The sequence below is a fragment of the Corylus avellana genome, chromosome ca3 (assembly GCF_901000735.1).
Source record: "Corylus avellana chromosome ca3, CavTom2PMs-1.0".
In the NCBI taxonomy this organism is placed as follows: Eukaryota; Viridiplantae; Streptophyta; class Magnoliopsida; order Fagales; family Betulaceae; genus Corylus; species Corylus avellana.
The window spans coordinates 25,016,466-25,039,781 of record NC_081543.1 but is presented as its reverse complement, the minus strand read 5'-3'; the positions used below and the strand labels follow the sequence as shown (position 1 = coordinate 25,039,781).

General features: G+C 40.6%; 3 protein-coding genes across 3 annotated transcripts in view; all 3 read right to left on the bottom strand.

Moving 5' to 3' along the window:
• The window catches only part of LOC132174781 (calcium-dependent protein kinase 1-like), a 22,541-nt gene extending 3,561 nt beyond the window's left edge, over positions 1-18,980 (bottom strand). Inside the window, exons 1-7 of the mRNA XM_059586458.1 lie at positions 18,197-18,980; positions 12,141-12,284; positions 11,731-11,883; positions 11,320-11,435; positions 10,779-10,946; positions 9,605-9,732; positions 9,402-9,501 (exon numbers count right to left, since the gene is read on the bottom strand). Coding sequence (XP_059442441.1) covers positions 9,402-9,501; positions 9,605-9,732; positions 10,779-10,946; positions 11,320-11,435; positions 11,731-11,883; positions 12,141-12,284; positions 18,197-18,872 — 1,485 coding nt within the window. The 5' untranslated portion in view covers positions 18,873-18,980. The remainder of the gene's footprint in view (positions 1-9,401; positions 9,502-9,604; positions 9,733-10,778; positions 10,947-11,319; positions 11,436-11,730; positions 11,884-12,140; positions 12,285-18,196) is intronic.
• On the bottom strand, positions 4,181-5,333 carry LOC132174783 (uncharacterized). Its single transcript, XM_059586459.1, has 2 exons — positions 4,889-5,333; positions 4,181-4,604 (listed from the first exon to the last, which is right to left on the bottom strand). The coding sequence occupies exons 1-2, from the start codon at positions 5,316-5,318 to the stop codon at positions 4,567-4,569; spliced, it is 468 nt and encodes a 155-aa protein (XP_059442442.1). The 5' UTR covers positions 5,319-5,333; the 3' UTR covers positions 4,181-4,566.
• Positions 13,926-14,727, bottom strand: LOC132174784 (uncharacterized). Its single transcript, XM_059586460.1, has 2 exons — positions 14,507-14,727; positions 13,926-14,377 (listed from the first exon to the last, which is right to left on the bottom strand). The coding sequence occupies exons 1-2, from the start codon at positions 14,567-14,569 to the stop codon at positions 14,036-14,038; spliced, it is 405 nt and encodes a 134-aa protein (XP_059442443.1). The 5' UTR covers positions 14,570-14,727; the 3' UTR covers positions 13,926-14,035.
• Positions 18,981-23,316: the final 4,336 nt, after the last annotated feature.

Here is a 23,316-nt window from a genome sequence, read left to right as displayed (position 1 = left end):
TGAGAGCCCTCAAGGTGCGGGAGCACTACCTGATCCAACGAGAGTTTGTCCTCTATACCGACCATCAAGCATTAAAGTTCATCAATAGTCAAAAGAATTTGAATCGGATGCATGCTCGGTGGGTTTCTTACATCCAACGGTTCACTTTTTCTCTCAAGCATAAGTCGGGAAAACTAAATCGTGTAGCTGACGCTTTAAGCCGCCGAGCTACCCTGCTAATCACCATGAAAGCTGAAGTGACTGGATTCGAGTGCCTAAAGGAGTTATATGAGGAAGATGAAGATTTTGGTAAAACCTGGAAGCATTGCAAGGCGGGGCAACCAATTTCTGAGATACATATTCAGGAGGGGTATTTATTTCGTGGGAATCGGCTGTGCATTCCGAGGAGTTCCTTACGGGAACAAATAATCCGAGAATTACATGCTGGAGGTTTGGGTGGTCATCTGGGAAGAGACAAGACTATTGCTCTAGTAGAGGAACGGTATTACTGGCCGCAACTGAAGAAAGAAGTAGGTAATTTTGTCCGACGATACCAGACTTGTCAGGTCGCCAAGGGGCAAACCCAAAATACGGGATTATACATGCCTCTACCAATACCAGAAGCATCGTGGGAAGATGTATCCATGGATTTTGTATTGGGTCTCCCGAGAACCCAACGAGGAGCAGATTCTATAATGGTAATTGTGGATAGATTTTCCAAAATGGCTCACTTTGTTGCTTGCAAGAAAACATCTGACGCAGTTCAAGTGGCCAATCTATTCTTCCGAGAGGTGGTTCGATTGCATGGAGTCCCAAAGTCTATCACTTCTGACCGAGACACCAAGTTCTTGTCTCACTTTTGGCGAACATTATGGAGGCGGTTCGACATAGCATTGAACTTTAGTAGCACAAGCCATCCGCAGACGGACGGGCAGACAGAAGTTGTTAATCGAACTCTAGGTAATTTACTTCGGTGTATTGCAGGTGACAAACCGAAGCAGTGGGACCTGGCTTTAGCTCAGGCTGAGTTTGCCTACAATAACATGGTGAATCGATCTACTGGGAAGGCACCATTTGAAGTCGTCTATGGGAGAACTCCGAAACTTGCAGTAGATCTTGCAGCTTTACCTAAGCTACCTGGTGCAAGTGTGGCAGCGGAGCATTTAGCAGAACGGGTGAAAGCTACCCAAGAGGGAGTTCGTCAGCATCTGGAAGAATCCTATGCTAAGTACAAGACGGCAGCAGACAAGGGTCGGCGATCGAAGATTTTTCAAGAAGGAGATCTTGTGATGGTGTATCTACGCAAGGGGCGACTGCCAACTGGTACTTCTGGAAAGCCGAGGAATAAGAAGTATGGTCCATGCAAGGTACTAAAAAAGATTAACGACAATGCATATGTCATCGATCTTCCAGAAGAAATGGCGATATCCTCAACATTCAACGTGGCAGACATTTTTGAATATTTTCCACTAGAGGAGTCAGAACTTAACTCGAGGACGAGTTCTTTTCAAGAAGGGGAGACTGATGTAGGACATGTGTGTCCCCACCTCCAAGAATAAATAGTTTACTTTTAATCCTTTCCCTACTAGGAGTATATTTACTTTTCCTATTAGAATTATGTTTACTTTCCCTACTAGGATTATGTTTACTTTCCTACTATGATTAGATTTACTTTCTCTACTAGAAGTAGGTTTACTTTCTCTACAAGTATTTATCTTCTATAAATAGGCTTGCTTATTATGTAAAACGGAACTCATTGAATTATAATCAAATCAGAGAATTCTCTCTCAAATACTCTGCGGAGTTTTATTTTTTCTTAGCCTGCGGGCTTGTTTTATCTTTTGGGTAGAAGACGAAGACGCTTCTCCTTGCAGAATCAAAGACGCTGCTCTTTGATTAGTTACCTTAGTCTTCCGCTACGTCAGCAGAAGAGAATGTTCTATCAAAAGGTGGCGTGGTCGTTGCCAATTCTTTGAAGATTTTCATGGCATATGGGAAAGACAAGGTACAAGAAGAGCACGACAAGCCTGAGTCCTTGACGTTTGGCAAGGTGATGTGCGGGGTATTCAAGATAATCACAGTCTCCTGATGATTAGGGGCATAACGTGTATTGTGGGGTGTTGCCTTGTTATGATTTTGAGAAAAAGGGAATGGAACGAGTTGACAGGGCACCTGAAGGATTGTGGAAAGACCCATTCGAATTCGAGAACAAATTCTCTCCAACAGAGGGAAAATGATGTAGGGTGGAAATTACCCCCTACGAACGTTAATGATGAGGGTGTGAATTCGAAGGCAAACTCACTCCAACCTGGGGAGAATGATGTAGGGCAGAACGGATACTCTACCAGCTTTATTAAAAAGATCATAACTCGAGTTTCTAATATCGGATTGGAACAAGCTTGGTGGCGTTGGAAAGCTAATTCACACATCTACAAAGTCATGTTTCACGAGGTTCAGCTAATTCCAATGTTTACTAGGTCAAAACGATCAGAAAGAAGCTCACCCTCCTCACTTCGATATTTCACATTAACCTCCATAGGAGTATCCACCGAAGAAGAATCTTGAAGGCCAGCTAGACTAATCAAGTCCTGGGTGTATTTGTTTTGATTCAAGAATATACCAGAAGAATCAGTGTGCACCTCCAACCCCAAAAAATACGTAAGAGGACCAAGGTCTTTCATATGAAAAGAGTCTTGAAGATTGCGCTTGAGATGTGCAATCAAACTAGAGTCGGTTCCTGTAATGACAATATCATCCACATACACAAGTAAAAGAACAAGACCAGTCGGAGTCTTGCAAAGGAACAAAGAAGAATCATATTGGCTTTGGACAAAGGAGAAGCGAAGCAGAGTAGACCTGAATTTTTCAAACCATGCCCGGGGAGCCTGTTTTAAGCCATAGAGAGACCGCTTCAACTTACACACAGCGGCAGATGGAAAAGAAAACAACCCCGGAGGAGGAGTCATGTAAATATCTTCTTTGAGATCACCATGAAGAAAAGCATTTTTGACATCCATCTGGTGAAGTGGCCAGCCTTGGGAGGCAGCAATAGAAATAATTGTACGCACTGTAGTCATCTTCGCGACCGGAGCAAATGTCTCCTCATAGTCCACCCCATATTCTTGCCTGTTCCCAAGAGCAACTAATCGAGCCTTATACCGATCCAGAGTCCCATCAGAGCGAAGCTTAATCGAGTAAACCCATTTACAACCTATGGCGTTAACATGAGAGGGGCAAGGAACCATGTCCCATGTATGATTGTCCTGGAGAGCCCGAAGTTCCTCATCCATCGCTTTCCGCCAACATTCATATTTAACAGCCTCGGAAAAACATGTAGGGATGGAAATAGAATATAAAGTAGCAGTAAAGGAAGTGTGGGGAAAACCATACCTATCAGGAGGACGTGATACCCTAGCAGATCGTCGAAGACCAGACTCATGAACTGTCTCAGATGGCAAGTCAATCGGAGGAGTCGTTGGAACAGTTTCAGATAAAGGGTCAGTCTCGGGAAGGGGCAAAGTTGGTAGACGTCGAGTATACACAATTCCAGGTTTGAACCGCTCAGGCAAAATAGGCAATTCATCAAAACAAGGTAGAATACTAATCTCAGGCAATGATTCAACATGTGTAGAAAAGAAACATTGATGCTCAAAGAACACAACATTACGAGATATACGAAATTTGTCAGAACAAGGATCATAGCAAACATAACCTTTGTGAGAAACACTATAACCCATAAAGGCACATTTAACAGACTGAGCAGAAAGTTTGTTACGTTCATGAGCAGGTAAATGAACAAAACAAACACATCCAAAAGTATGCAGATTAAGATAGCTAGGATGCTGATGATACAAACGATAATAAGGAGAATCAAAATGCAAGACCTGAGAGGGCAGTCGATTAATTAAGTAAACTGCAGTAGATAATGCCTCAACCCAGAATTTAGAAGGAACATAGGACTCAAGTAATAAAGTGCGAACAACATCCAAGAGATGGCGGTTCTTTTGCTCCGCCACCCCATTTTGCTGAGGAGTATAAGGACAAGAGCGCTGAGAGACAATTCCTTTGTGACGTAAGAAATCATGAAACTCGTGGGACATGTATTCTCCACCAGAATCAGACCTCAAAATCTTAATGCCTGTAGAAAATTGATTCTCAATATATGCTACAAAGGTTTGAAAAACAGACAGAACCTCAGATTTGGCCCGAAGAAAATAGACCCAAGGATATCGACTGAAATCATCTATGAATGTGACAAAATATTTATATCGAGCATGAGAAATTACAGGAGAAATGCCCCATACATCACTATGCACAACATCAAAGCATTTTGTAGCATGACTACCATGAGAAGAAAACGAAAGAGTTTTACTCTTACCAAGTTTGCATACAGAACAATCAAATGACAAATTTTGAGAAACTCGTTCTTTATTGCCTAACAAACCAGAATTTAACATATGAGATAGAATAACAGAATTTGGATGACCCAAACGTTTGTGCCATACTTCGTTCGAAGTGTTAACTGTCCTACAAGCTAAAGATAAACAACTAGGAATGGAAAAGTGCAGTGGAAATAGTCTACCAACTTTAGGCCCCTTCGCGAGTATCTTCCCCGACACCTGATCCTGCACAAGACAACCATCACGAGAGAAATGGACATCACAGTTTTTTTCAACTAACTGACCAACTGAAATAAGATTATTAGAAAGGCCAGGAGAGACAAAAACATCTCTGAATGAAGGATTAATATCTCCTACTTCATTAATAGCTAAATGACTCCCATTAGCTACTTGAATATGAGATGAACCATGATATGGACGAACATTGCAAAGAGTATCAGACGATCTGGTCATATGATTGGATGCTGCAGAATCAATAAGCCAAGACTTAGACGAAACAGTACCATTACCTTGGAGCCCTAAGGTAGAGAAGGCTGACATAATCATCTGCTGGACCATTTCAGGCGTAAGAACAGTTGATCCGGCCACAGAAGAAGAGGCTGAGGACATCACTGGAGCAGAAGAGGTGTGTACTGCAGCCTGATAGGCAGTAGCTTGACGATTCTGAGGCCGAGTGGGACATTCTTTGATAAAGTGGCCCGGTTTCTTACAGTAATTGCAAGATTTCTTGGCACAATTGGCGGCAATATGACCATACTCCTTACAGCTGAAACACTGGACCTTGCGCATATCCTTACCCTTCCCTTTCCCATAGGCTGCATAGGCTACTGGATTTGGGTTGGAATCGTGCTGGAACGTAGCCTGCGTGAGAAGACGCTGCTCCTCACGAAGTAATTCTCCAAAACAAACATCCAAAGATGGCGAAGGATCCCGATTCATTAAATTTGAGCGAGTAATCTCAAATTCAAGGCGTAATTTCATCAGGAATTGATCTCTCTTGCTCTGCTCATGAACAGCCTGAACAGCAGTGAGAGATGCAGCAGGTACCTTCGCATAGACCATATCAGAAAATTCTCCCCACAAATTCTGAAAACCAGAAAAATACTCCGGAATGGAGAGATTGCCTTGAGTGTAATTAGCAATCTCATATTCCAGTTGAAAACGGCGTGCGGTATTGTCCTGATGATAAACCTTTAGCAAATACTCCCACATAGTCTTCGCAGTCTTATAGGGCCTCAGATTGAGCACAATAAGAGGATCAACAGACCCTAAGATCCAAGACATCACACGTGCATCCTTAACCTTCCACTTAGCCAAATCCTTAGCTTCCGTAGGAGCTGGATCACTACCGTCAATATGGCCCCACAACTCTTTTCCCGTAACAAATAATTGAAATTGAAATTCCCAAGCAGAATAATTTTTTCCAGTAAAACGAACCCCAAAAGTCTCGCTAGAAGACATAATGAAATCCAAAAAATTAGAAATTAGACAACCTGATAAAGAAGTAACAGGCCCACCAAATCTGTTGGACAGCAAGTCCAAGTCCACTCAAGTCAAACAGCAATCTGCAACCCTGAACAGCAACAAAGCCCAAGCCCAGCAAGCCCAAAGATACCAGCAACTCAGCAAGTCTAATCCCAGCAATCAGCAAGTCCAAACCCAACAAAGCCCAAGCCCAAAAAACACAATTTCAGCAACTCAAATCAACAGCACCACAAACGAAAATCCCGATAGCCCAACTCACACGATTTCAGCAACTCAAATCGATAGCCCAACTTGCCGGAAACACCGCGCCAACCGCACCACGCCGACAGCCCAAATCGCCGACAGCCCACGTCGCCGATAGCCCAACTCGCCGGAAATACCACGCCGACTGCACCACACCTGCACAGCCCACGTCGCCGATAGCCCAACTTGCCGGAAATACCACGCTGACTGCACCACGCCTGCACAGAATCTGCCGACAACCACCACAGATCGCCGGGAATGCTCCAAGGCTGCACAGAACCTGCCGACAACCACCACAGACCTTGCCGACAGCTACCAAGGATCCTCCACAAACCAAGAAACTGCTGAACAGCAGTTTAGAACCCACCAGAATGATCGACAATTTCCTTGAAATTATCGACCGCCACAAAAAAACAACGACCCAGTCCCAACCCAAGCTTGACAATTCCTACGGCCCTCAACAGGTAACTGAAAACAACCCTAATTTAGATGATGGCTCTGATACCATGTCAATTGTACTGAATACCTCTCAATTGAGGGTTGCTCGTATTATATAGAGAAATTGTCTAGGTTACAGGCTGCATCTTAGTGATTACAGTAATCTAGGGAAACCAATAAGGCAACTAAAATCTATCTATTAATTACAATATACTATTGCTATAATACAAGAACATGCCATAACTAGAAAGACTAATTATGGCTAAATATATATATGGACCGTATCTGATTGACAAAACGGACATGGGCCTAAATTAAAGTTTCTGGAATTTGTGTCCGAACACAGATCTAACATGTCTGGACATGGTGTCGAAAGTGGTCTCTAGAAAGCCCGTCCGGACATGGCTTCTGGCCGTTCAGACACGCCTCTATGTTTAATTTACACACTTTTATTTAGTGCCTGTCCGGACAAGGGTATGTCTGGCCTGGACGGGTCTCGTAGAATTACAAATCCGACTATATTTTGTAGTACTATTAGGTTTAGGGTTCGGGGGCCAATAAATACATGTTTTATAGACCCTAGAACGTAGCTTTTGATTATTATTCAGTTTCTATCAATAAGATTACTCAAAGTTGAGTTTCTTTATTATTGTCCTCCAAACCCTAGAAAGTGTCTAGCGTTTAGAGAAGATTTCTTTGATTCTTTGATAGTATCAAGATCTTAGGAGTATTTATCCCTTCTTCTTGCTATTATTCTTGCATCTCACGAAGTCACGCTGCATCACCTTTGCTGCTGTGGCCCATAAGCTGCTGGGGCGCATGACTTGTTGGTTTGGCAGTTTGGCTTGAGTGTGGGCTGGGGCGTGGCCCAGGCCTTGGTTATTTGGCTGACTTGACCCTTGTTGCTTGATGCTCTGCTAAGAGGGGCCACATGGCGCCTTTGATGTCTCTGAGTGATGACGGGGAGTGAGGCAGTGAGCCTGCCATGAGCGTTGCCCAAGTGGCCTGCATGAGGATGGCATGCTGCAGTGAACAATGTCAACGGTGCGAAGCTGTTGCCCAAGCAGGGAGTGGAGCATGGCTGTAGAGTGTCTGCCTGATGCTCGCATGCTGCAGTGGACAAAGGGTTGCTGTGACATGCCTGCAAGGGGTTGACATATGGCAGTGGGCTGGATGAGCATTGGTGAAGCTGTTGCTGCCTTGTGTGGGTTGTTGTGCAAGTTGCAGGAGGGCATGCAAGGAGCTGCCTTTGCTGCAGTGGACACAGGCAAGTTGTTGGAGGGATTCAAACTGCCCTGGGAGCATGCTACACGTGGCATGGCTGCTTGCTTGATGCTGAAGTGCTGCAGTGGAGCTAGGGCATGCTATTGGGTGAATTCAAATGCCCTCTAGGGCTTGTGACACGTGGCTGGCATGGTACAAAGCAGGCTGTGGGGTGTCAGCATGCCATGTTGGTTGCCTGATTGAAGCCAATGGGCATGTGCCAGGTGGCAGCCCACTGCCAGGAGCTGGAGACCCTGTTGGGGCTTAAAAATTCCTGCTGTGATTCAGTTGCTGGATGCTGAAGGTTGGCTGAGAAGCTAGAGAAAGCTTGAGTGCTGCTGGAAGCCAAAGTGTGCTGGAAGAGGGCTAGACGCCGTGAGAGAGTGCTATGAGTGACTTGTTTGGGGAGTGTTTCCTTGTAAAGCCTTGGTGGCCTGGGTCATTCATGTATCTCTTGTAAAACCTTGGTGGCTGAGTGTGTTGAGACTAAGGGCTCCATTGTGTTGTAAGGACCCTAGTCATTCCTTTGTACATTCGTTTAGGGTTTGTTTGGTAAATGAGTTGGAGTTTCCCTCGTTACTATTCATCACCATTTTCCAAAAAAATCAACATCAAAAAATTCTAACTTTTTCACTTTTAATATCACATCAATATCAAAACATTCTAACTTTTTCACTTTTTATTATTATTCAAATAAAAAAATCACTACAAAACAAAACTTTTTCACTTTTCCATACCACTTTTTCACTTTTTTATACCAAACATTCTTACTTTTTTTCACATCAATCTACATCAACTACAGTGTCTAGGCCAACCCATTTACCAAACACCACCTTAGTGAGTATAAAGGTTGGGAGCTGTTGCTCCCCTAAAATAGCTGGCTGTGTTGTTGTGCTTGTGCTGTGTGGTGACTGGTGATTTCCCTAACCTCGGCTGGTGAAGAAAGCTTCCTAGGCACTGTTGTGTGCTTTGCTTGGGGGGTTGAGGGCTGCTTAGGCACTGCTTGGTGCTTTGTCTAAGGCCATCGCAAGCTGGTTTGAGGTGCGAAAAATCGGGCCCTTGACAACTGATTTAATAAACTAAAATTAATCACATACTAAAAATCCTCTCTCTCTCTCTCTCTCTCTCCGACTGATGCGTGTCAACATCTTCTCCTCCTATGTTTGTTCCCCAGGGCTGGCGTGCTTGTTTACTTTGGTTTTGAGAGTTGAAGATAGGCTTCATGAGTTGGTTCTATCAGATCAAGAAATATAGACATGGACATCTACATTTTGTTGGGACAGAATATAAAATCTAGAAAGAGGTGTCTTGAGAAATGATGGTGTGCTGTTATGAAATGGAACAGGTCTGGAGTCACAGAATTTAATCTTCTTGTGCTTTAAAATTTTTAAATCTCCTATTGATGCATTACTTTTGAAAATAATAATCATTAACATAATAAATCATGTGCTTTCTGAACTAAAATCAACCATGAGTATATATATGTCAAAATAAATCAGGAGTCAAAGGGTGTATTTTTTGCCTCTTTCAGAATAATGATAGACAAAGAAAGTGTATTTGGAAAAAGACACAAGAACGGAGGAAGAAACATACATTGTCTGTGTCAACTTCTGCAATGATCTCCCTAATTGTTTTTTGGTCTCCCATATTATACTCCTTAAGGGCATGCTCTAATTCTTCCATTGTAATGTACCTAAAATGAGAAGCAAGAAACATAACCAAAGAGAAAATATCTATGAAATGAAAAACTGTGATCAGTACAATATTAATAAAAGAAAAAGATAAAGGCTAATTACCCGCTTTTGTCCTTGTCAAAATAGACGAATGCTTTGTATAGGTGGTCCTCTCTATCCACTCTATTCATGTGCATGGTAGCTGTTATAAACTCGATGTAATCAATAGTCCCATTTCCATCCACATCAGCCTGGAAAATCAAAAGCTTATGATTATATCTGTAGAACCAGAAACTAATCATCAAAATGATGAGATTTGCACATGCATTTGATATTAAGGCAGACAAAAGAGGTATAAAACAACTCTGAAAATAGAACATAAATTAACAGCTGTTTTCATTTCTTGTTTATAGGTGTCCATGAATGGTTACAATTGTGGGATACATGAAATATCTTCAGCAGTATTTTATGATCCCACATGCTGGTGAATCAAGAATTATGCCCCTAAAATGAACTCAATTTTTTTTTTTAATTAAAATTAGGAAGCAATGATGGATGAGTTTCCAAGGTAAAGACACACCAGGAAATATGTTTCATTTGTGAAAGCTAGGCAGAGCACTAATGGGAAACAATAAAGTCAGCTTTAATGATTTTAGTCAAAAAAAAAAAACAAACTACCTAAATTGGTAAAGTGATTCATTTCATCTTGAAGGTGCCACAAGACAGGAGTAATGAGATATGGATATGGATCCAATCATCCAAGTCCAAGCTAGAAGAAAAACATAAATAACCTGGGATTTGACAAGACATATACAGTGGATTGCAAAAATGAATACAGTCGCAGGCCCAAATATTTGGTTTAGGCATTGTTAACCGTGCTCTGTATCAATGGTCATCAAGAAATGAACTTAAAGGAGAATGAGTTGCATTGCATAACGACTTCATTCAACAAAATATACTTCTCCATGTTATGAATTCATAAGTCAGTTCTTAATCTATGGCTTCCAGTTTTGTGCAAAGATCAGCTGCTAGGAGTCAAGAATATTATCCACAACAGTGGCCCAAAAGTTGAAAAGTTTGGACTTCATCTTAAATGATAATGGCCAAGGCTCTAAGAGGATGACAATCTCCCTAAGTGGGTGTTTCTCTTGTGTACTCCCGCTGTACTTGGATTGTGCCCCTTTGTACTTTTAATAAGATTGATTTACTTATCATAAAATTCTAAATGAACAAGGGTAAATAATTTAAAAGCACCATTAAGCTCAGGCAGAGCAGAAAATAAAGAAGACTATATTACCGCTTCCATCAACTGCTTCACTTCAGACTCAGAAAGCTTAGTACCCAGTTTTGGAAGACCAGCTTTCAACTCTTCAAAAGTGATTGTTCCACTGTTATCTGTATCCATAGATTTGAACATCTCCTTCAAGCCCATGATTTCTTCTTCAGAAAGATTTTCTGCAATTACCTGAAGAAAATAGAGAAATTGTGACATAATGAAAGACTGGATGATGATATCTTCTTTTCTTATTTATCTTTTTTTTTTTTTCCGTCTAAGTGGAACTCTTCCACTCTGATTGGCAGGAACTAGATGCGCATGCCCTCGGGCATTCTTCTTCTTCATAAATCTTATTGGCTTGCTAGGGTTCCAAGAAAAACTGGATTTATCATTGGGGATGGTCTTATAAAAGCCTTCTTTTGTATACTCTGAATTTGTCTTTAAAATACAAAATATCTTGTTCCTCTTTATGTTTAGTCATCTTATTGATGAAGTTGCTAGTCTTTTTTTTAATAAAAAAGAAGCTACTGATGACTATGATGATCATAAGAGATGTTCTCACCTTTAGAGCAACTTTTTTGAGCTTGTTCATTGCCCTAAATTGTTTCATTCTGGTTAAAACAGCAATATCAAGAGGCTTATCAGATGCATCCCCATCTTCTTTCATCCATGGATGACCTGCATTGCATTTTCAGTGATCGAGAACCCTGTCTAATCATAGAATGCCAAGAAACTCATAGCTTATCTGTAAGTAAGGGATATGGAGGGAGAAGCCAGGACAGAAGAATGAATGAATCTTTTTCTTTTGTTTTGTTTTTTTTTTTTTTTTTTCCTTTTTTACTCCTGTCTCCACTTTTCTTGTTGGTTAAATAAACCTTCATGTAGCCTTAGAATTTGAGAAGACATGATAAATTAAATTGGCTTCCTCAACCCTAGTTCATGTCTAGACACTCTTTTCATAACTGAAACTTACCAAGGACTTGAACTGCTGACAGACGTTCTTTAGGATCAGCTCGTAGCATCCTCTTCACAAGGTCTTTGGCGCTACTAGATATGGAAGGCCAAGGATCAGATGCAAAATCAATATGCCCTCGAAGAATAGCATCGAAAATACCCTGTTCATTCTCTGCATATGAAACAGAAGCGAGGATCCACAGCTAAGCCACCTTTGCACTGTTTACAAACTGAAATCCTAAAATGGATAATAAATCTGAAATCTGTCATAATGGATGAATCCACAACCACCTGCGCTGAATATGGACTTATCACTCATTACCAATTAGTTCGCCAATGATGAACTCCACCAATGGAACAGAAAACTTGGGAGCATAAAAAACATCTTGTTTCAGGCTTTTCTTACTCATTTAGGGATAACAGACATACCTCCCCAGAAGGGTGGTACCCCACTAAGTAGAATGAAAAGTATCACCCCAGCACTCCAAATATCTGCTTCAGCTCCATAATTTCGGCGCAGCACCTCAGGAGCTACATAATATGCACTTCCAACAAGATCTTTAAATACATCTCCTGCATTCATACACACATCAACCCTCCAAATAAGCACAAAAATAAAATTACATTGATGTCCAGACTTCACATAATTCAAAAAAATGACACTCAATATTGAATTCAAAAAGTAATGGGAAAAATATACTTTAGCCCCCTGAGCTATTACCCATTTTGCATTTACACCTTTAAATTTTAAAAAGTGACGCTAAGGCCTCCCATACTATCATGGCATGTCAAATTAGATACTTCTATATTTTACTCCCCAAAATGCCCTTAAATTTATTTTAAAATAATCATTTAAAAAAAAAAAAAAAAAAAAAAAAAAAAAAACACCCTTTTCAGATTAGCCCCCTTAAAAAAAATTCAAATCATTATTTTTATATTTTTTTTATTTTTTATTTATTAATAACTTCAAGGGTATTTTAGGGAGAAAAAAGTAAAAATGTCTAATTTGACACGCAATGGTAGTATGTGAGGCCTCAATGTTACTTTTTAAAGTTTAGAGGCATAATTGCAAAATGAGTGATAGTTTGGGAGGTTAAAGTGTATTTTCCCCCAATAGTAATTTTTTTTTTTTGATAAATAATATTTGTTTTATTAAAAGCGTAAAGGCGTCCCAAAGTACACTGGAAGTATACAATAGGATCACCTAATTAGAAGGGGAAAAGCGAATAAAAAAATCATCATAACTAATCGACACCAAAAAGACATGCGCAATGGTCCAGAGATACAAAGAATAAAAGCAAGAGGCTAAGATGTCTTCCAATGTCCCCTCCAAATTTTCAAAACACCTATTATTTCTTTCTTTCCATAAACACCAAAAAAAGCAAGTAGGCACCATCTTACAAACCGCGGCACTCCCCCTCCTCCCCGAAGACCACCAACAGGCGAGTAAATCCGAGACCCATCTCGGCATCACCCAAGACAAACCAAACCGACCAAAAAGGGCACTCCACAAAGCATAAGCAACCTCGCAATGAAAGAGAAGATGATCTACCGTCTCCTCACTTCTCTTGCACATACAACATCTGTTCGTCACAATCACATGTCGCTTCCTAAGGTTATCTAGGGTTAGAATTTTGCCCAAAGCCGCCGACCACACAAAAAAACTCGCCCTCGGAGGAGCTTGTGTCCGCCACACACTCTTCCAAGGAAATCCTCTCCCTTCAGTACATGCCAAGGAAGCGTAGAAGAGCTTGACCTTGAAACGGCCTCTTTTGGAAGAATTCCACCACAACCTATCTTCACACCCTCGACTCACTCGAGTAGAATGTAGCACCTGAAAAAAAAGAGGCCAATACATCCACCTCCCAATCATGAACCTCTCTAGAAAAACTAACATTTCACTAGTTAGAGCTACCCAGCACCTCCAAATGAGCCGCAACTGAGGCGTTATTTGCACAAGCGATACTGAATAAGCCTGGAAAAGCTATCTTGAGAGCCGTATCACCACACCACAAATCATGCCAGAAACGAACCCTAGTCCCATCCCTTAACCTCAATCTGTGTAAATCCTTTGAAAGTGTCCCACCCTTTCCTAATGTTCTTACATAACCCCACCCCAAAAGATCCACCCGACTCCAAAGAGCACCACCCTCCCCAAAAACTTCCAAATTTCGCATCCACCACAACCCTCCACCAAGTATCTCTCTCTATTCCATAGCGCCACAACCATTTCCCTAACAGGGCGCGGTTGAATACCATTAAGTTTCTGATACCCAAACCGCCCTTCTTAATTGGAGTGCAAACCTTCGACCACCTCTCTTCACCTAGACCACCCCATAAAAAATCCTGCTGCAGCTTCTCAATCCGCTTAACAACACTAACCGGAATAGGGAAAAGAGACAAATAGTAAGTAGGCAAGTTGGCGAGAGTGTGATAAGCGTGACTCTTCCACCCTTCGACAAATACAACATTTTCCAACCGGCCAACCGACATTCTATCTTCTCGATAACTCCATCCCAAATATGCTTAGCCTTACAAGAGGCCCCCAGCCGCAGACCAAGGTACTTTACTGGCAAAGAAGCAACCCCACACCCTAGAATACCGGCTAACCTGTCCACTTGCTCCACATTCCCCACTAGAATTAACACCGACTTGGCCAAGTTAACCTTCAAACCAGAAGCAACTTCAAGCAGCAAAAAGAAACTCCGCAAATAACGTAGCTAGGTGGGCATAGCATTGCAAAAAATCAAGGTATCATCCACAAACAAAAGATGAGAGAGTGTAATATTACTGACCTGGAAACCTTCTATTAGCCCCCTATTAACTGCCGCCAAAATCATCCTACTTAAAGCTTCCATCACAAAAACAAACAGCAGAGGAAAGTGGGGGTCCCCTTGTCTCAAACCCCTGGAACTGCTAAAAAGCCATTAGGAGAACTATTGATCAAAATCAAGAACCGCACCAAAGAAATGCAATGTTCTATCCAAGAGCACCAAATCCCACCAAAACCACACCTCTTAAGCATATATAACAAGAAATCCCAATTCCCATGATCATAAGCTTTTTCCAGATTCTTTTGCAAATAACCCCTGGCTCCCCAGATCTGAACCGACCATCAAGGCATTCACTAGAAATCAAGATAGGATCTAGGATCTGCCTACCCTTGATTAAAGCACTTTGGGACTGAGAAATAATCTTATCCAGAACTACCTTCAATCTATTTGCTAAAACCTTGGCTATGATTTTGTAGATACCTCCCACAAAGGCTAATTGGCCGAAAGTCTTTGAGATTGATTCCCCCAATAGTAATTAACCACTAAAATAGCTACATTTGGTCTTGTGGATGTCACAATCAAGGAAACACTAACCACATCTACACATATATCCTAAAAAGACTGGTCGAACTTACAATTGAAACTCCTTATTGTCATATATATAGCTCTATCTTACATATTAGACAACCAATATGGGATTTCACACATACCGACAAAGCCGACCAAATCTTTAGGATTTAAAAGAGTAATGCTATTTAGTAGACTGCTATATAATTATCATACATCTGGAATTACATGGTAATAAAAATCAACATTGATCTCATCATTAATGATCGGCATCAAGTTCTAATCACAAATTTTTATTTTTATTTTATAAATAATATATATTCAAATAACGCACAGAGGGGCGCAACCCATTTACACAAGAAATATACAAGAGAACCCCTAATCCATAGAGAAAGAAGAATATAAATCTAAAAATACAGAAAAGTAGAAACAATCGAAGTATGCCATGCCACTCTCCATGAATACAACGTTTGTAGGACTAACTTCTTCAAATCGAGCAAGCCATTCTAACGATCGTCAAAACTTCGAGCATTCCGCTCTCACCAAATACACATCACACACAATGGAACCATCTGCCACATGTGCAATGCAAGATGGTTGCCCAACTGTCCCTGCCAACTTCCCAAACATTCTCTCACCCTGCGAGACATAATCCAATGAACACCAAAAAGCTCAAGAAGCACACTCCATGTCTCTGTAGCAACCTCACAATGCAGGAATAAATAGTCGATCGACTCTCCACAATGCCTACACAAACAATACCACTCAAGCACCATAATATACCTCTTACATAAATTGTCCAAGATTAATATTGTTCCTAGAGCCGCCGTCCACACAAAGAATGCCACTCTCGGGGGAGCATTAACTTTCCAATACGTTTCCAATGGCAAGTACACTATACCTGAATAGACAATTGATAAACAACACATTCCAATAATGCTACTTAGTGGACACCTTATATTGATCACCCAAAGGAAAAGCCAAGTACTTTATCAGCAACGAAGCCACCCCACACCCAAGAATGCTAGACAATCCTCCCACATCCCCTACCTCACCTACGGGAACAATTTCGGACTTGGACAAATTTATTTTCAACCTCGATACCGCTTCAAAACAAAGCAACAAGCATCTCAAATTTCGAAATTATTCTACACTAGGGTCGCAGAAAAGTAACGTGTCATCTGCAAATAACAAATGTGATACTATCATTTCTTCTTGATTTCGCGAACCCACAGAAAACCCAAACATAAGCCTTCTCTCCACCGTTGCAGACATCATCCTACTGAAAGCCTCTATCACCACCACAAACAATAAAGAAGACAAAAGATCCCCTTGTTACAGTCCTCGAGAGCTACTAAAATACCCCACAAGCGATCCATGAATGGAGAAACAAACCGTAGAAATGCAATGATCTATCCAAACTTGCAATCTATCCAAACATAGCATTAAAACTCTTCTCAAATTTTCCACGATTATGAACTCCTTAAAAACCACCATAATGTCATCCTTTAACACCTCCCAACACTTTGGGAAAAACGCCATAGAAAATCCATCGGGTCCTAACACCTAATCTCCATTGAAAGTCCTCACCACCTCCCACACTTCACATTCCTCAATTTCTCTTTCCATCCAAACTCTCTCCACATCATCAATGGAGCTAAAAGATTGGTCATCCATCTTTGGTCACCACCTATAATGTTCACAATACAACTTTTTATAGAAGTTACAATGTGCTCTGTATAACTGCTGGCTCATTAGTCATGTTCCCATCCACCACTAAGCATACAACCGAATTATTTCACATGTGCGAGTTTGCCAAGCGATGGAAGAACTTTGTATAGTTGTCTCCCTCTTTCAACCACAAGGCCATTGATTTATGTCTCCAACTCACTTCTTAAAAGTAAATGCTCATTTTCAAATTTCTAGAGTACTCTTCTTGCTTAAGAACTTCATCCTTTAATGATCTCACCTCAGCAATCGGATCCAGCTCACAATGACCCTCCTCCATCTCCTAACATCCCCAAATACCTCCTCGGTCCATTTTTTCAAATCAACTTTCAGTGCTTTCAACTTCTGAGCGAACACATAACTCTAAGTACCCTCATAATTATATGATCCCCACCACATCTTGACCTTCTCCAAAAACCGCTCCACTTGCAACCACATATTTTCAAATTTAAAGGACCTACTCCAACTACCCACTCCACAATCCAACAACAACGAAAAATGATTTGATAGTAACCAAGGAAGCCGTCTCTGAGATGCATCTGGAAAATACTCCTCCCACTCTGTGGAGAGCAAGAATCTATCGATTTTGGACCATGCAAGACGATTAGACCACGTGAAACTCCCCCCTACCATTGGAATATCCATAAGACCCTACTAAAAAAAAAGTCGAAAAATTCTACCATTGCTTGTGTTTGCCTGGATTCACCTACTCTTCATTATAAGGCTATTGAATAAAACAATGCATTTTGATGGACATGTTCATCACCGCAACCATCGCCGATCTCAAATTTTTTGGTTTTACCCGATTATTGCAAATGACTCACAACATTAACAAATTTAGGATCCGTTTCTTTTGATGTAAAACGTTTTCAATTGACAATATTTTCTAAGAAAACTATATATTTTCTGATATTTGGCTATCACCTTGAAAAACGTTTACTGTTATTTGGTTCGCACCAGAAAACATCTTCTGCTGGTGGGATGGCTCTAGTAGGGGTTGATGCGGGGAAGAGGATGTGGTTTCTGGCGTGTGCCATGGAGTGGGTGTTTGCCAGGAGGAGAGGTCTTTAAAGAAAGAAGTTATGGATGGAAATTGTTTTCCACCTTAAAAAAATGTAAACCATTTTACGGAAAACAAATAGGTGTTTTACTGTTGACCTAAAATGTTTTGCAGTTGACCAAGTTTTCTAAGGGCAACCAACATCGAAAAATGCTGAATATATTTGACGAAAATCATTTTTATGTCGGAACAAACAAGCCTTAGTAAATTAAACATCCCAAATACCATATTCAAGTTATTTAATCCTTATTTATTAATTTCTCACTCAAAACTTCAAATTTTCTTCCCCGTTTTCCCGAATTTTTTCAGCAGCCAAACACGCCGTAACCGCAAAAACAAAACGAAATCACACACACCTGGTTTGAAGAACACGGAGAGACCGAAATCCGTGGCCTTGAGCGGCGAATCCTCGTCTTTGCTCAGGAGCAAGAAATTCTCCGGTTTCAGGTCCCGATGCATCACTCCCATGGAGTGGCAGTTGTGCACGACGGTGACGATCTGGCGGCAGACTATGGCGGCGGCGCGCTCGGAGTAGTGACCGCGGGCGATGATCCGGTCAAAGAGCTCGCCGCCGGCGCAAAGCTCCATGACGAGGTTGACGGAGTGGCGGTCCTCGAAGGCGCCCTTGAGCTCGACAATGTTGCGGTGGCCAGTGAGGTGATGCATGATCTGGACCTCCCGCCGGACGTCTTCGATGTCATCGCGGTTGACGAGCTTGCGAGTGGCGATTGACTTGCACGCTAACTGCTCGCGCGTGTGCTTGTTGGTAACCAGGTAGGTCACGCCGAACTGGCCCCGGCCGAGCTCGCGGCCGAAGGTGTAGGTGGACCGGACGTCCTCGATGGGCCGGCCCAACACGCGGCCCAGCTGAGGCGGGGTAGTGGGGAGGATCTTGATGCCATTATGGGCCGGATCGTCTGATCGGGTGGCGTTGGTGGTGTTGGAGGTGGTGGTGGTGGTGGTGGTGGTGGTGGAGGTGCTGTCTGGGGGTAGTTGGGTTTGGCCGGCGGGGTAGCCACTGCAGTTACCCATTTGGGGTTGTTTTGGTCAATACAGAGTCAGAGTGGAAGAGCTACGAAGACCGCCTCAATGTCAATGTCTGTGCGTGTGTGGGGAAGGTGGAGTGGAAAGCGGGTCTGATATTTGAGTGGTGGTTTTTTGTTTTACTCCAGGAGCTGATTTTTAAGTTTGAGATGACTAAAATGGGCTTCATAGGGGGATTGAGATCCCACCCTCAAAGATTTACTACTTAAACAGTCCATAAATATCTTACAAAGTTGTGGTAATTCTTTAAAAATCTTGATAGTTTGTGAAACTTCTGAACAAATAGACTCATCAACAATTTAGATTGGTCCAACCAGGTGAATCTTACGACATACCATCTTAAGCTGTCTGAATTTGTGTGAAATTCTAACAATTTAATTACAGTAGATTTCAATGGGACAGAGTAGAAATGATAATTCGTGTTCACATACTGATTTCAAGTCGTGTTGTACACATGAGTATGACACTATATAGATCAATTCTAATCCAACTTATTTTATTAAATGAGTCAAACCCATCAATTGTAACCTATTAATTTTGTATTTAACTCGTATTAAATTCACTAATTATATTAAAAATTATTGACCCTAAACAAAGGGTGTTAATATGATGGTACGGAAAAGAGTTCATAGTCAGGTTTGCTTGAGAAGGTCATCAAGGCATCTCATTGCTTTGGTCTGACGAATGCTCATCAGAATCCTTTAGATTGATGTATGTAGGATGAAACTCTTAAATTAATTACCATTATTTTTAACAATATGGTTGAAGTTATGCACTTAATAATGAATTAAGTAAAAATTAAATATTTTTATATGATAAATAATAATGTTGTAAAACTTGAATATTTGATTTAGAAATAATGGTTAGGATTTTAAGTAACTTATTAAAAGATTAACATAAGTTCCAATGGTACAGTTTCCCATGGTGAATACAGGAACAACTTCACGACCTACCTCTACGCTCGTTTACTAATCTACAACACACATAAGGGTTAAAGAGAATTCGACGGGAGTGTTTTGGTAGATCCTCCTCTGATGCTTAAATTAGTTCCTTCTCTTGATCTCAATTATAAGAATAAAAATATATTGCATACCTTCACACTTTATGCATGGGCTCATTTATAGGCCAAGTTGTTTGGAGTCGAAATGGTAACTCGATGAGAGATCCGGGATTCAAGAGTGATTGGAGAGTAATCAAATTGTTGTGCACGAAATTAAATAACAGGATCCCAAAGAAATAGAAAAGATTAGAATAGAAAATAGATCAATCACACAAGACACCAAGATTTAAGTGGTTCGGCTTAACAAGCCTACATCCACTAGCGGAGACGATCTGAAAAAAAATTTACTAACGAAAGATAGCGTACAAAATAGTAGAGAGAATAATCACTCAAAGCCCAAAGCTCCAATACACTCAAATCTCACTCTCACACAAAAGAGAAAAATACCAAAGAGAGAAAAATTGACAAGAAAACTCTCTTCTTCTCTAAGCGTCGTAAGACACAAACACTGTGAGAAAACTAAGTGAGATGACTGAAACTCTCTTTCACTCGGTAGTCTCTTCATGCTATGCAACACTCCTTTTATAAGGAGTTGATAGTTGGTCAAAAGGTTCTCTGTGTAGGAGAAGTAAAAGCTGTCCTCCAAAACCAATTAGTAGACCGAATTGCAGTATGATGAGAAAACCAATCCCACTAAGGAAAGAGATATACTGGCAAATTCAAGACCAAGTTAGAGAAGTAAACCTAATAGTGGGGCTCACACTATACTTGGTGGGTGAAAGTCATACCCATGTCAACAATCTCTATCTTGACTTGAAACCCATTAAGTTACAACAAAATGAATCTCCACCTTAACTTGAATTTTATCAAGTCCCAAATGCAAATTTCCTTATGACATCTCCTCCAACACCCACATGGGCAATCACAAGCTACAAGCAACAATTAAGTCCAAGTAACTCTTGAACTTGAGAACCGAAACTGGCTTAGTCAACATATCCACTGGATTTTCCTCACAGGAATTTTCTCCAATGTGATATCTCCTTGTGTCACAACCAGATCACTAGCATAATCTGAATCGATATACCCAATGACACTAAAACAAGACCACTGTTTTTGTCAAAGACTAAACCAACATCTGTAGCACCCCGTAGATAACGAAGTATCCATTTCACTGCCAGCTAGTGAACCTTACCAAGATTAACAACACTGACTGTATGTGAAACATCTGGACAAATGCGCACTATAACATACATGATGCTCCCAAAAGCACTAGAGTAAGGTACATGCGACATGAAAGGCTTCTCCTCCTCACTATGTTGTGCTAACACTACTGATAGTCTGAAATTATTTGGAGAAGACACATCAGCTGAATCTGTCACCGTACTACCCTGAAAAAAGTAGAGACCATCAATTTTGTTACCTTCCATCACAACCAATGAACCTTAACTAACCCTGATGACTCCACCACCTCCAGAATGCTTGTATCTAAGGGAGTCCAAAATGCCTAAAGAAATCAAATTTTTTTTCCAATCTAGTACGTGTCAAACATTCTTCAAAGTTTTGACAGCCCCGTCATGCATCTTTATTCTAGCTGCACCAATACCAACAATCTTGCAAGCAACATCGTTTCACATCGTGACTAAACCACCATTGATTGACTCGTAGGTAGTAAACCAATCTATTTTAGGGGATATATGAAAAGTACATGCAATATCAAAGACCCACTTATCGTAAAAACAATAATTAGAAACGGAAATTGCAATAGCAAATTCTATATCCTCATAATTTTCTTCGACAACAATAGCCACAGAAGAGGAACTTGCCTTATCAACTTCCTCTTTATTTCTCGACTCTGGACACTCGAATTTATAATGCCCATACTTTTTGCAATAATAATACTTAACTCCGTTCTTTGAGTTGGACTGCGATTGGTCTCTTCTATCTGAGTCTCTCACATTGGATCAACCTCTAAAATTAGAGGAATTTTTCAAATGACTCCTAACAAATAAACCTTAAGCCTGATTGTCACTACTTTTCCCATTCAATCTTGTCTTCAACTCTATAGAATTCAAAGTAGATTTAACATCAACTAAGGATATGGTATCTCTACCGTACAACAATAAATTAATGAAATTATCAAAGAATTCAGGTAGTGAACATAAGAAAATCAGGGCTTGAACCTCATCATCAACTTTAATATCAATATTTTTCAAATCCATAAAAATTTTATTAAATTTATCAAGATGATAACAAAGAGGCATAAATTCCTGCATTCAAAGTAGATTGACAAGAAAACTTTTTTCTTCTCTAAGTGTCGTAAGACACAAACACTATGAGAAAACTAAGTGAGATGATTGAAACTCTCTTTCGCTTCGTACTCTCTTCATGCTATGTAACACTCCTTTTATAAAGAGTGGATAGTCGGTCAAAAGATTCTCCGTGTAGGAGACCAAATTACACTATAATGAGAAAACCAATCCCACTAAGGAAAGAGATATATCGGTGGCTACACAAATTTAAGACCAAGTTAGAGACTTTTTTCTTCTCTAAGTGTCATAAGACACAAACACTATGAGAAAACTAAGTGAGATGATTGAAACTCTCTTTCGCTTCGTACTCTCTTCATGCTATGTAACACTCCTTTTATAAAGAGTGGATAGTCGGTCAAAAGATTCTCCGTGTAGGAGACCAAATTACACTATAATGAGAAAACCAATCCCACTAAGGAAAGAGATATATCGGTGGCTACACAAATTTAAGACCAAGTTAGAGAAGTAAACCTAATAGTGGGGCTCACACTAAACTTGGTGGGCGAAAGTAATACCCACGTCAACACAAATCAATGATCTCATCCTGTGACAGTTAAAGGTAAGTAATATCCGTATCGGCAGTTATTGCGTATCCCGTGAATGATGCAGGCAGTATCTTTCTTACCCGATCATCCTGACATGCCCAGTTGTTGACTATCCCGGGCCCTCTTTTTGCAAAGTCGGAATCCTACACCAAAGAGTTGTGCGCTCCTGACCATATTTTCCCGAGGCAGCGCTAGACTTTGACTGTGCTACCCCCTTTAGGGCTTGGGCTTTGATGATGCCCATACTTTTAGGATCTCGGTCTAGGCCCATGGGCTTGGACGGACAATTATACGTGTAACAAGTTCAATTTGATTTTGAGAAAATGATTATTAGATGCTATTCTCTCCATCTTATACAGTGTTGATCGTGTTTAAAAATTCAATTTTTTAAGAATTATTATTTAATACGTCATCTTTCTTTTTAGCTGGAATTCAATTTTTCTTTTCTTCTTTTTTTTTTTAAAAAAAAAATTACTGAGTTTTCAAATAATGTATGTTAATATTGAGATGCTCAAAAACTTGATTGGTCTTTACAAAGAAAATTTATATGTGGAATGTTATATATAAATTAAATTCAT